At 49.4% G+C, this 12,626-nt stretch overlaps 1 protein-coding gene across 2 annotated transcripts in view; it reads left to right on the top strand.

The window, feature by feature from the left end:
* The window catches only part of NPAS2 (neuronal PAS domain protein 2), a 157,863-nt gene that overhangs the window by 129,712 nt on the left and 15,525 nt on the right, over positions 1 to 12,626 (top strand). For both annotated transcript variants that reach the window (XM_055328495.1, XM_055328494.1), the window contains exons 11-15: positions 2,288 to 2,435; positions 4,613 to 4,697; positions 7,771 to 7,912; positions 8,410 to 8,519; positions 10,670 to 10,759. In XM_055328495.1, coding sequence (XP_055184470.1) covers positions 2,288 to 2,435; positions 4,613 to 4,697; positions 7,771 to 7,912; positions 8,410 to 8,519; positions 10,670 to 10,759 — 575 coding nt within the window. The remainder of the gene's footprint in view (positions 1 to 2,287; positions 2,436 to 4,612; positions 4,698 to 7,770; positions 7,913 to 8,409; positions 8,520 to 10,669; positions 10,760 to 12,626) is intronic.

Here is a 12,626-nt window from a genome sequence, read left to right as displayed (position 1 = left end):
CAGCCCCAGGCCTAAAGGCCTCCAGTAGCCTCCACAGGAGCCCCGACAGCAGGGCCCTGGGGCCCTGGAAGTCTGCTTATTATCTGGTTTCTTTTGAAGGAGGAAGACTGTTTCTCTGAAATGATGTAGGAGCGTGGTGGAGGTCCTTATGTGGTTTGCCCCCAGGTTGTGCTTTCACCTGGAATTGACTTTGCTCTGCCTCCTCCGACCCCCCAGCACCTTCTAGCGCTTTCTAACACCCTTCAGATAAGCAACCTATTTTAATCCTACTTAAGAAAATAAGATGATGATGGTCGTTTTTTCTAAGTTAATGCTATACATTTCAAATACTGAATTTACATCACTGCTTTTTGTCAACTGACCTATATTGGTCACCAAGCCAGAGGGCAGAGAGCTAGGCCCAGGACATAATGATGATCAGAATCTCCTTGCTGTTCTGCAGGAGCAAGGTCTAATGGAAAGGCAGAAATAGGTGACACTATAGGATGCTGTCCCTGCATTGGAGGGGACGTGCTCAGGATACTGGGGGGCTTGCCTGGCTGAGGGAGGGGATCAGGGGAGGCTCTCTGCTGCAGAAGATAAGGGGAAGGGCACCTGGGTGGCTCAGTGGTTGAGCATCTGCCTTGGGCTCAGGTTGTGATCCTGGGCTCAGGTCCCAGGATTGAGTCCCCAGGGAGCCTGCCTCTTCCTCTGCGTGTCTCTGCCTCTCTCTGTGTCTCTCGTGAATAAATAAAATATTAAAAGAGAGAGAAAAATAGAGATAAGGGGAGCCAGACTCATGATGTGGGGGGAGGGAGAATTATCAGCATATCTGGGTTCTCACTTAGCAAGAGGAGTCAAGAATTAACCACTTAAAGCTGTATATTCAGTGCCAAGTCCTAGCTTTAAACAGGAACTTTTGTAGTCATACTGACTTATGGATCCTGACACATGACCACTAACTCTGTATTTTGAGAGACGTGCCGTCTGTCATGCCCTTGAGAACTTTCTCTTCTCTTCTCTTCTCCTCAACGGAAGACAAGGCTCGAGTTCCATCAGGATCCCCTGTTAGAATCTGAGGCAAATCTTTAAAACTTGAACCCCTTGCTCCACAAAGGGTGGTCCTCGAGCAGCAGCAGAGTCATCACAAGGGGTGGGTTAGCCTTGTAGGCTCTCAGGCCTCTCCACCAGGCCTGCAGGATCAGAACAGCCATTTTGACAAGCTCCTCAAGTGACTTGTGGGCACCAGGAAAGTTTGAGAAGCAGGGTTACCTCAAGCCTCGGCTGCATCTGACCCTTCTGAGGGAGCAAGTCCATCCTGGTTGTAGAATTACCTTCATCTTCTGAAGGACTTGCCCCAGGGCTCAGGCTAGATCTTCTCACTCTGGAGCTCGGCTTCCCACCTCTTCAGAGATTGCCTTCTCTGAGGCAGTGGCTCCCTTTGTAGCTGTAGTTTTCGAGCTATTATATCTGTTAACTGTTTGCAGAAAGAGGTGCTAAACTCCAGCCACCAGGGCAATGAAACCCAAATTGTCCTCCCCTAAACCCACAGTCCCTCCCAGCCTCCCGCCCTCCAACAGCCCTGGGGTGGTGAGGCCTGAGGTGGAAGGCAGCTGGAGCTGACTCCTGCATTCAGGGCTGTGTACACTCAGCATGAATTGCTAACTGACAGCCGCATGCTCCCTCCAGAGGTTGCAGGCTGTCAGGTCTATTTGGGGCCTAGCTCTCCCAGTATCTGGATTGTTTATTCCATCCTTGGCTCCTGCAGCTCCAAAGACAGGTCCACCTGCAGTGGACAAACCTGTCCCCCTTTGTCACTAAACTCCAGTTAGGGAATCTGCCCTTGTCTGGGGCTCTTTTGAGCCTTTGAGCATCTGGGGAAGCATGCAGGTGGTTCTCCCATGATTTAAGAATTCAGTATTATTTACCAGGATCCTGAGAGTCACTTAAAATACAGCATACCTGGGGAAATCAACAATGTTGGGCACTGGGTTTGTGTGTGTGTGTGTGTGTGTGTGTGTGTGTGTGTTTAAGATTTTATTTATTTATTCATGAGAGACACACAGAGAGAGAGGCAGAGACATGGGCAGAGGGAGAAGCAGGCTCCCTGCGCAGAGCCCAACACAGAACTCGATTCTAGGACCCCGGGATCACGACCTGAGCCAAAGGCAGGCGCTCAACCACTGAGCCACCCAGGCGTCCTGGGCACTGTGTTTTCAAAGGCTTATATTTTTCACAGTAATTTCTGGGGGGAAGATCATTTTCATATCAATGTTTGCTACATGCAGACTCCGTTTTCTGCTAACAGTGATGCAGTTTGGTAAAGGGAAGTCCTGTTGCTACCGGTTTCTGACCAAGGGCCAGCAGTGGATCTGGCTGCAGACGCACTACTACATCACTTACCACCAGTGGAACTCCAAGCCCGAGTTCATCGTGTGCACACACTCGGTTGTCAGGTGAGGGCTGGGGCATGGAGGGTGGGCAAGGCCCCTGACCGCTCAGATGGAGCCCCCACTACCTTGGTACTCTCAGCTGCTGAAGAGCAAGCAAGCCCTGGGCTCGAATTTTTCAGCAGGCCCGAGCTGTACCCTGCAGGTCACAGAGTAGTCTCCAGAGCTCAGCTTCCTTCCAGGTACACAATCATCTCTGCTCCCCCTGCCCGGTGGTGGACTGAGGACTCAGGCCCCTCCACAAGCTTCATGCCCACTTTCAGGCTGCCAACATGTGACTTAGTGATTTACCGCTTCCCTAACCTCCTTCCACATTTCCCCTCATCTCCATTCATCCCCCAGCCTTCCCTTGTCACTGTTTTGAGAAGAAAATTAAGGGGCTCCTGGGTGGTTCAGTGGGTTAAGTGTCTGCGTTCAGCTCAGGTCATGATCCCAGGATCCTCAGATGAGCCCTGTATTGGGCTCCCTGCTCAGCAGAGAGTCTGCTTCTCCCTCTCTCTCTGCTTCTCCCCCATGCTTGTTCTCTCTCTCTCTCTCTCTCTCTCTCTCTCTCTCTCCCTCCCCCACCCTCCCTTTCTCCCTCCCTCCCTAAGACTTTATTTTCTTCTCTCTCTCAAATAAATGAAATCTTAAAAAGAGAGAGAAGAAAATTAAAATTTTACCTCTAAATAACTCACAGACCCAGTCCCCTTTATTTTTAATACATTAAAAACCCCTGCTGGCAACTGAGGCAGTGTTGGGAATAGAGCCTGGCTGCGAGTGGGAGAGGGTTCCAAGCAGTTCCCAGTGGCCTTAGGGAGCCCCCAGCTCAGGGGGGGGATAAGCAGAGAAACCCGGAGAAGCTGCATACCCAGCATTTCCTAGATGCGGGCTGTGTAAGGTCACAATTCCAAAGGTGGAGGAGAAATGTCATTCATGGGGTTTTTAACCCCTGACTGCAGAGATTTTAAGGACATCAATCAGTTTGAAACTGGTCTAGAGAAGAACTTGAGAGCAGAGCAAAGAAAGAAAGGTTATATATAGTGTAGCCATGTATGTATATCTGACAGATAATAGGTGGGTAGATATATATGTACACATAGATGCTATACATACTGCATTTTATATGTATATACATAAAAGATAGATGATAGATAATAAGTAGGTAGGTGGGTAGATAAATGGAGAGACACCATGCATACATACATGCACACACACACACATGCATTTATGCAGTCCACAAGCAAATCTCTCTTGTTTCAGTAAGTGGGGAGAAATGCTGGTCTTTCTTGCCAGTGACCCTGACCATCACACTGCATGCCACTCTCAGGGACTTGATCTTGGCTGCTCACCACACCCTGACACTTCAGCAGCCAGTGGTTTCCGATGACAGGCCTGTCCACCTACTGCCACCCAGCCTGGGCCTTTGCCACCAGGGAAGGCTGGACGTCATCAACATTTTGGTCTTCAGACTCTGCCCTTGACCCTGCTCTTTCTCTCCATCCTCTACCTCCCAAATCTTGGGAATCTACTCTCAGAGAAAGTAGGAAGTAAACTAGTGAGTAAATAAGGTAACAAGCATTCCAGGGGCCCAAGAGCCACTGTCACTTCTCAAAGGCCCTCGCCCAGCCTCTACCTCCACTCATGAAGCAGAGGCCACAGCTGGGGCCCTGCAGCCATCACCACACTGAATGGATTTACCCACGCTATTTTCAAAGTGGGTCCACAGACTAATCAGTACTCTGGGTCTGGATCTAGATTTGTTTGAGAGATAATGTTCAAAGGTTATAATTACTAGAAAAGTCATGTGTCACTTCCCTATGCACAGTCCAGACTGAGTAGGTTTTAAGAAAAGCTTCTGATCATTCAAAGGCCGAGGCTTATCCTGTAGATGAAAATATGTTTCTAAAGACAATTACGTTTGGAAGTCTCAGGGCATGGGGAGAAGCTAAGTAAAGGAGAAAGGGAATAAAAACATTCTGGAAAGGAAAATATTTTGAATATCACATTAGAAGTCACTCTGGTGGAATTTGGGCAGAGAATGAAACTCCTTCCTCAAACAAGTGACCAGACGAGCCTCCTTCGGGGTGACGATTCTGGGGTGGGTGTCACGTGGGGTACCTCGATGTATCACACAAGCCCTCTTTGCTGTTGCCTTCTGGAATGTCCCACCTCCAGCTGTGGTCTCTTGATTTCCCGATCAGTTATGCAGATGTCCGGGTAGAAAGGAGGCAGGAGCTGGCTTTGGAAGACCCGCCCCCTGAGGCTGTCCACGCTTCGGCACTAAAGGTATGCTGATCCCCACCAGCTGGCCAAAGGCGAAGTTCGCCTAAGTAAGCTCTTCCATGAGTTGTTATAATAAAAGTAGTAATATTTGTATTTGCTACACTCCCAGTACCATTCAGTACGTTTCCTGGGTGCTCCCTTGTTTACCATCGTGACATTCCTGTGAGGCAGGCACTGTTATTTTCCTCACCCTTCAGACGAGGCAGCACAGAAGCACACAGAGGATTTAACTTGCATACCCGAGGGTCCCGAGGGTTGGAACTCACAGAGCTGTATAGGAAACAGACTCCAGGGACGCCTGGGTGGCTCGTGGTTGAGCGTCTGCCTTCATCTCAGGGCATGATCCCCAGGTCCTGGGATCAAGTCCTGCATCGGGCTCCCCACAGGGAGTCTGCTTCTGCCTCTGCCTATGTCTCTGCCTCTCTGTGTCTCTCATGAATAAATTAATAAATAATCTTGAAAGAAAGAAAGAGGGAAAGAAAGGAAAGAGGAAGGAAGGAAGGAAGGAAGGAAGGAAGGAAGGAAGGAAGGAAGGAAGAAAAAAGAAAAACGAACGAGTGAGCCTCTGGACTCAAAGGCTCACTTTAGCAACTTTAGCAACTTCCTATCCTTATGAAGGTGGCTATAATGAGTCCACTTGGTATCTCTCCCAAACATGAAAAACTAGGGGCTTATTCCTTCATCCCATTGAGGTATAGAATAATGTGGGTGCCCCTGTCCTTCTCTTGGCCTAAGTGCTGATGTACTGCCTCCAGGACCCAGGCTCCCACGAGGAGACTGCCCATCATACACCCACCGTATTGTCAGTCACAAGCTGCACGTTCTACGTCTGTGTCTGAAGGTCAACAGCCATGGTGGAACCAGCTTTGTGTCAGGGAGCTCTGCTAGTGAGGGATGTTTCCCTTCACAAAGCCTTACCTCCGACCCTCCTCTGCACTCAGCTCTCAGATCCCCTCTAGCCAGGCTTTCCCCATTTCTGTCCTGGTGTGTCAGACAACTGGAGGGAAACGTGCAAGCAGACCAGAGCCTTGTTCCTCAAAGGTCACTCTTCCAGCAGACAGATATGTTGGGAGAAAAAGAAAGAGAGTAAGGAAGGGAGGGAGCATTGTATTTCTTCAAAGCCAAGAAGCTATCCATTATAAGATCCACCATTATTTATCTCCCACTAAGAAAGAGAAGATGCTGTCGCCAATCTGTGAAATAAGAGTTTCCTTTCATCAGTTGGAAGACACATCCCAATTTCTGATATGTCAGAAAACATAGGGGAAAGCGTCTCTTATATTGGCGAAATGCGGTTCAAGTTCCAGGCCGCCCAGGGACCTAGAATCCAGACACTTTGGCCAGAAGCTGCCGCAGCAGCAGTAATACAATGAAAGCATCTCTGGTCCATGAGAGTTGAGTTGGAAGGAAGGAGCAATCCCCCATAAGGCCCAGAGAGCAGTCAGTGTCTTTGGCGAGCCTCCCCTGCTGGCATGCTATGTGGCCGTGTGTTCCATGGTGATCCATCACCAGCGCACTGGTACGACACACCTGTCATTGTTTATGGAAGTGTTTATTGCTCAGCTCTGTCATATAATGCATCGTGTATCATGTCCGAGAACAGAACTAAGCTGTCCATAGGCAGGTGTTAGACACACCATACATCACGGCTCGCGAACAGGCATAGTGTGCATCATCCAGTCAGAAATCTGTTCTGGAGGTTTCTGATCCTTTGAGAATCCTAGAACCCAGTGGAACTTCTCATAAACATGCACATGTGTGTAAACACACAAATACAATCTCAGCCTGCCCCCTTTTAAAGGAAAAGCTCTGGAACAATGCCTTTCAAACTATTAGTGCTAATGGACAATTTGTTTAATTTCAAATCTGTCACTGAGCGATGCTTTTGTGAAATGCAAGTTCCCGTGCTTGAGTGTGATGTGCAGCTATGTCACATGGCTATGGAAGTTTCTCAGAGCTTACTCTCATTGCCTGCACATATTTCTCTGCTGACCAGGAGTGTGCAATTTGCAAACAGCCATGGGCCAAGGACCCCACTCTGAAAGGTGTATCTAGGGGAGACTCTGACCAAGCAGCAGAGCCTCACAGTTGACATTTAGCACAGCAAATCCAGGCACATCCTGTGATTCTGTTTTGCACAAAGGACCAAAGGTCACATATCAGGCATTTCAGCCCTTCTCAGGCACATGCACAGCATCCACCCTCCGGGGAGTCATGACTCAAAAGACAGAATAGCCATATAGACTCACACCCAGAGATTTAAGACCAATACCCTGGGACATAGAACCTAGTGGATGCCAGGAACATCACCATCCTCCTATGACTGGATAGGAGCGTGGCTTGGGAAAGCAAACATTATGTTTCTTCTTTAGCTTAAAAATTATCCTAAAACCCCTGTTTTCTTACACTTATGACACTAAGGAGAGCAGGATGGAAGGACCTCAGTGTTGGGAGGTCACAGTTGCTTTCTCATCACACAATACTTGAAGCAGGGGCATCCTGGGATCTGGGATCAGTTAAGATACAGGAACCAGTGGACAAGAGATCATTGACCCTTTGCCTATTCTCCACTCCAGGGCCCTGAGGCTGCAGAGGAGAAGCAGTGGGGAGACCGTGGTGGGAGGTGGTCTGAAGGGTCCAAAGGCATCTGTTTCATTGGAGTGTTAACAATCCAGCACACTAGCACCCTCATTTCTAGAACTTGCCTCTTCTCTCCTTCTGGGAAAGCCAAGATTCTGGGCAGTAAGGTGACAGTTTTAAGGAAAAAATAAAATGCAGCATCAGTTACGAAAATCTACAAAATCCAAATCCAAGGTGAGGAAGCATAACAGATACTGCTTGTATAAGGCCACAAGCCTCTCAAAGATGCCTGGATTACATATATATACATATATTCTACCCAGATATGTCAGGATTTATTTCCAAATAGTTCTGATCTTTCTCCCTACACCCTCCAAATTTTCCCTCCTAGCTAGAGAAGAGCTAAAGTCACATAATTCATTCCCATCCTCTCGATGCTGAAATATGGATTGCATGTGTGTGTGTGCACGCGTGCGTGCATGCATGTCTGTTTCAGGACAAGGGCTCCAGTCTGGACCCTACGCAGCACTTTAATGCACTTGACGCTGGCACCTTGGGCCTTAACACCAGTCACTCACCATCAGTGTCCTCCAGAAGCTCCCACAAATCCTCGCACACGGCCATGTCAGAGCCCGCCTGTGAGTATGCCGCCACGGATGGCAAGGGGGTGGGCGCCCCATGGGGGGCCAGGGTGCAGGGGCCCAGGCCTGAGCAGATGGGGGCGGTCCCTGCCCACGGGGTGAAGCTGCCTTGCAGTTGGTACTCTTTCTTCCTTCCTTTCCCGCTGGCTTCCTGCCTTCCACCTCTCCACGTGCTGGAGCCGCAGAAAGCAGGTGACACGTAGACCAGCTGGTCTGGCCAGGTTTGGGTGACTCCAGTAAGGTGTGAGGTCAGGCAGTTGGTTGAACCGGGCAGTCATGAAGCTTGGGGATGGTTTGCTGGCGTCTCCCCGCTCACAGGTGAGGTTGGAGGCTGATAGAACTTCTGTGCCTCTCACTCGGCTTCCGTTCATGCTGGCCTTCTTTTGTCAACCAGGCCCTTGTTATGTGGACACCATAGTCATTGTTCCCTTCTTTGGATAGGAAAGCCATTTAGTATGTGTGAATCAGGAAGGTGATTAGTTGCTTTCTTCCAGCCACCCCGAGCAAGCTGATGGCAGAGGCCAGCACCACGGCTTTGCCGCGATCGGCTGCGCTGCCCCAAGAGCTCCCCGTGCCAGGGCTCAGCCAGGCAGCCACCATGCCGGTACGTGTGTGACTTTAAACTTCTCGGCCGGGGGTGCCCCAGCGTGGTGGGGCTGGCTAGGCCACAGGACAGCGTGCTACGTCTTCCCAGAGAACCAGATGTACGTAGAGATTGAGAGTGTAGGATGGCAGGCAGGGGTGGGAAGCTAGGTAATTTAAGTGGCTACCAATCTGAAACATTTTTGCTCCAAAATTAACATGAATGTTATACTCAAAGAATGCAAAATCCAAGAGTTTTAAGGATTAAGCTGGAACCCTAAACCAGGGATCACCCCCACCTCACCTCGGAGTCTCTGAGGATATACAGGATCCTTCCATTTGGGCTCCTGTTTCACTCCAGTGAAAATGTTTGAGATGTCTGTGTCAACAGAACAATACGTCTGCATATATCAGGCATTCCCCTGATACACACCAGACCTCTCCAGAAGGTCAGGGAAGGAGTGGCCTTCTAGAAAGCTTGCTGGCTATATGAAAAATCACTGACGTACAGTTCTCCAGGTATCTCTTGCCTCATAAGGGGTCACCCCAAACTTAGTGGTGTAAAGCAACAGTCCTTTCTCACGTTCATGGGATCCAAACAGAGCGCAGTGGGGCTGACTCCTCTCTGCTGCCTGGTGTCGGAGGCCTTGCCAGCCCAGCCTGGGGAATCCACATCCCAGGTGGATCCGCACTCACCTCTGCCACCTGGGCTGGGCTGGGCTTGCTGAAGGCCACCAGGCCACCCACCCTCAACTCACATGGGCCTCTCCACACCTGGGAGCTGAGCTTCTCCCAGCACGGCGACTGGGTTCCAAGAAGAAATGTCTGGAGAGGGGACTTCCCAGGAGAGCCAAGCAGAAGCTGCATGGCTTTCTATGACCTAGCCTCGGATGTCCCACCGTGTCACCTCTGCCATTCGTCTTGGGCAGAGCGGCCACAGCTCACTCACAGAGATGGGCCTAGACCTCCACCTCGGGATGGGAGAAGTGTGAAGAACTTCAGGGCCTGCATCCAGGTAGTCGCCAAATACCTTACATCCATCCCTCGCTGGCATTTCAGAGATGGGGGTGGACATGCCACCTTCCTGCTTGCTGTCTCCCTGAAAGTTATGCACTTGAAAAGCTTGGGTGACATGTTTTATTTTCAAAACAAGCACGATAAATGCCACTTTCTTTCTCCCCAGCCACCTTTCAACAGGCTCATAAACCATGAACCCCATTCTTCTGGTAGTTAGCTGTCCAATAAAACTACCTTCTGCCACTGATGGAAGCACGGTCCTGGTCCCTGCCCGCTGTGGGGATGCAATCGGGAGAATCTGAAGCAGGCTCTGGGTGTCCCTGTGCCTGGGGTTGCTCACTCAAAATTAGGCCCCCTGCTGTCACTTCCTCCCAATGTAGTCCAGGGTAACACTTCCCATTTGGGCTGCTTTCTGGGGTCCCTAGCGCCGGAGGACAGTTTGGAAACAACTTCAGAAGAATCCTTTGATTTTGCTTTTAAAACTCTCACTAGTCCATGAAGCTAAGTGTTTTACCTCTCGGGTCTACACTTTGTCTCGCCACCATCCCCCTGCCCTGTCCCGAGTGATCGGGAAACAAGGTCTGTGACTTGGCTGACCTCCCAGGAGTGTCTCGACTGGATTCCAGGCAGGGTCTGGTGAAGTTGCACCAGTGTTCACCGCCTGGAGGAATTCATGGACATATATGTATATGCATGGCACTAATGCATGTCCGTCTGCATTAGTGTTGAGCAGAAAGCGTCGGGACCACACGCAAAGCCAACACCGGTTATTAGCGCAACCCCATTCATGACACTGCTAAGAATGTATCAGTTTGGGAGAAGAGCTGCCAAATCCACCAAGAATGGCATCTAGGACAGAAAGCAAAGGAGGGGGAGTGGAGCAGAGCTGCCAAGCATGATGGGGAGGCATCACGGACCCCGAAGGACCCTAGAATCTTACTCAAGAGCACGCTGCACCCTTCACCAGCCATGTGTCAGCTCTGACTCCGTGTCCTGCAAGAGCAGCAGCATAGCCCACCTTCTAGCAGTGAGCTCTTCACTCTAGCGCGGGAGGGCCTCCTTTAAGCCAGATAACCCAGCTGACCAAGGACACCCGCATACCTCTGGAATGGCCCAGAAGTTTATGTGTTAATAGAGGCCCCCTCTCTTCCCCAGGCACCCCTGCCGGCCCCATCATCCTGTAACCTTACACAGCAGCTCCTGCCTCAGACCATCCTGCAGAGCTCCCCTGCCCCCATGACACAGGTGAGTCTGGGACCCAGGAAAAGAGAAACCTGGTGGCAGCACTTCCTCACGATGTAATGCCTGCCTGGTAACCTCTGAATGTGGGGATGCACCGGTACCTAAGTAAAGGTACTATACCAAGATCCCAAAACGGGAAACGTTTCTCCCAAGGTGCCAGTAGGACATGTCAAGCTATGAATTCTCTCCTATACGTGTGCATCTGGCAACTGTCCTTTTCTTACTCTTCATTCATCTCTGTCACTCTTCCATGTTCCTCTTACTTTCTATGACTCCAGATTGGTTGTGTTATTTTAGGAAAATTTAAATTAGGCCAAATGTCATAGGGAGACTGCAAAATTGTAAGAGCTGTGAGTCCAGTACTATAAATACCACATTTGGGTGGGTTTTTTTTTGTTTTGTTTTTTGTTTTTTTTAAGGATCATGGCTTTGCTGACTAATTGCTTCTTATTTCAGCAACATTCAGTGAGTTGCTACTTGTATCAGGCAGTGAGCGAGTGTGAGGGGCACCGAGTGCTTGGAGCACAGTCCTTGCTTTTAGTAGGGCAGGATTCAAGGGAGGGGCAGGCATAGAAAGGGACCGACCTCCATGGCAGGGCATGTGTGTTTCTTTCAGAACCTGTAAGAAAATACCCCCCACACACACCCCTGGAGGTAATGCCTAAGCTGGGCCTGGAAAAATGGGTAGGAGGTTGCCAAGTGGAGGGTCCACAGGGAAGAGGGCGCAGGTATGGGCTTCAGCAAGGAGCTTTGACAGTATGCACCATGCTTGAGGCCTGGCAAGTGGCGGAATGAAACAGTGGTCATTCCTTCTGTGGCTGAGTAGGGCAGTGGAGCTGATTGGCATTATACTCCACTGAGGCCAGCCTCTGCTTTTAATCCCTTCATGGGCTTTTTAGCTTGGTTCTCCTCTCTGGCCCCAAGGGAGTCACAGGTAGCCTTTCACCAACACATGCCCCTGGCCGAGCTCTTGCCTAAGTGTGGACTCGGTGCAAACTTGTCACCACTGATGAAAACTCTTCCACAGCATACGTCCCATTAACAGTGGTCTCAAATGCCTTCCTAGAATAAGGACACCTGCTAGCACATGCTCCTCGCTACAGTTAGGCTAGAAGGATATAAAAATTACTCATCCAGAGTCAACTAATTAAAATCGTCTATATTCATCCTCATTAGGAAAAAAAAATTCTCCTCGAATTTCCAAGGCACATTTGGTATGAAATTAGTAACTTTTTCAATCCAAAGGCACATAAAAGGAGAGTCCCTCTAACTTCTAGGTCTTGCATAGTAGCAGGATTTCTTTGTTTTATAATGCATGATGATGTGATGAAGGACTTCTACAAGTTCTGATTTTGCATGTGTCAAACATCATTTTGATTAACAATGAGAGTTCTTAGTCTGTTAGGCATATTACAATCAATAATGACCACATTCCTGAAGATGTTCTTGCATAATGCTGACCTTTCAAGTCAGTCAGTTTTTTTCATACCTGCTCCGTGCAAAACAAGGGACACTCATTTTCTCTCTTCCTGTTCACCCATGTTATCACCCTAGCCCCCTATCACAAAAAGGGGGAAGAAATAAAATCCAAAATCTGAGAAATGGTTCCCTGGGTAGCTGGTGGTTTTGCTTCACACGGTTTTTCTAAAATGTCTGTAAATTCGAATAAATGTCTTTATCAAAAAGCCCATGATCAGGAATCGAACAAGAGACTCATGCCTGGGTGTCCTGTAATGCCTTGAGAAAATCAGAATAATGCTGGAAGTGACTAACACTTATGAAACACAGTGTCGGCCCCTCCCTGACTGCCCGGCCTCTCCCGTTTCCCTTTGGAGCCACCTGGGCAGCCCAGAGCCCCCTCTCTACCGGA

Source organism: Nyctereutes procyonoides, unplaced genomic scaffold (assembly GCF_905146905.1).
Source record: "Nyctereutes procyonoides isolate TBG_1078 unplaced genomic scaffold, NYPRO_anot_genome, whole genome shotgun sequence".
Classification (NCBI taxonomy): Eukaryota; Metazoa; Chordata; class Mammalia; order Carnivora; family Canidae; genus Nyctereutes; species Nyctereutes procyonoides.
The sequence above is the reverse complement of the archived record's forward strand: the minus strand, read 5'-3'. Positions and strand labels throughout refer to the sequence as shown.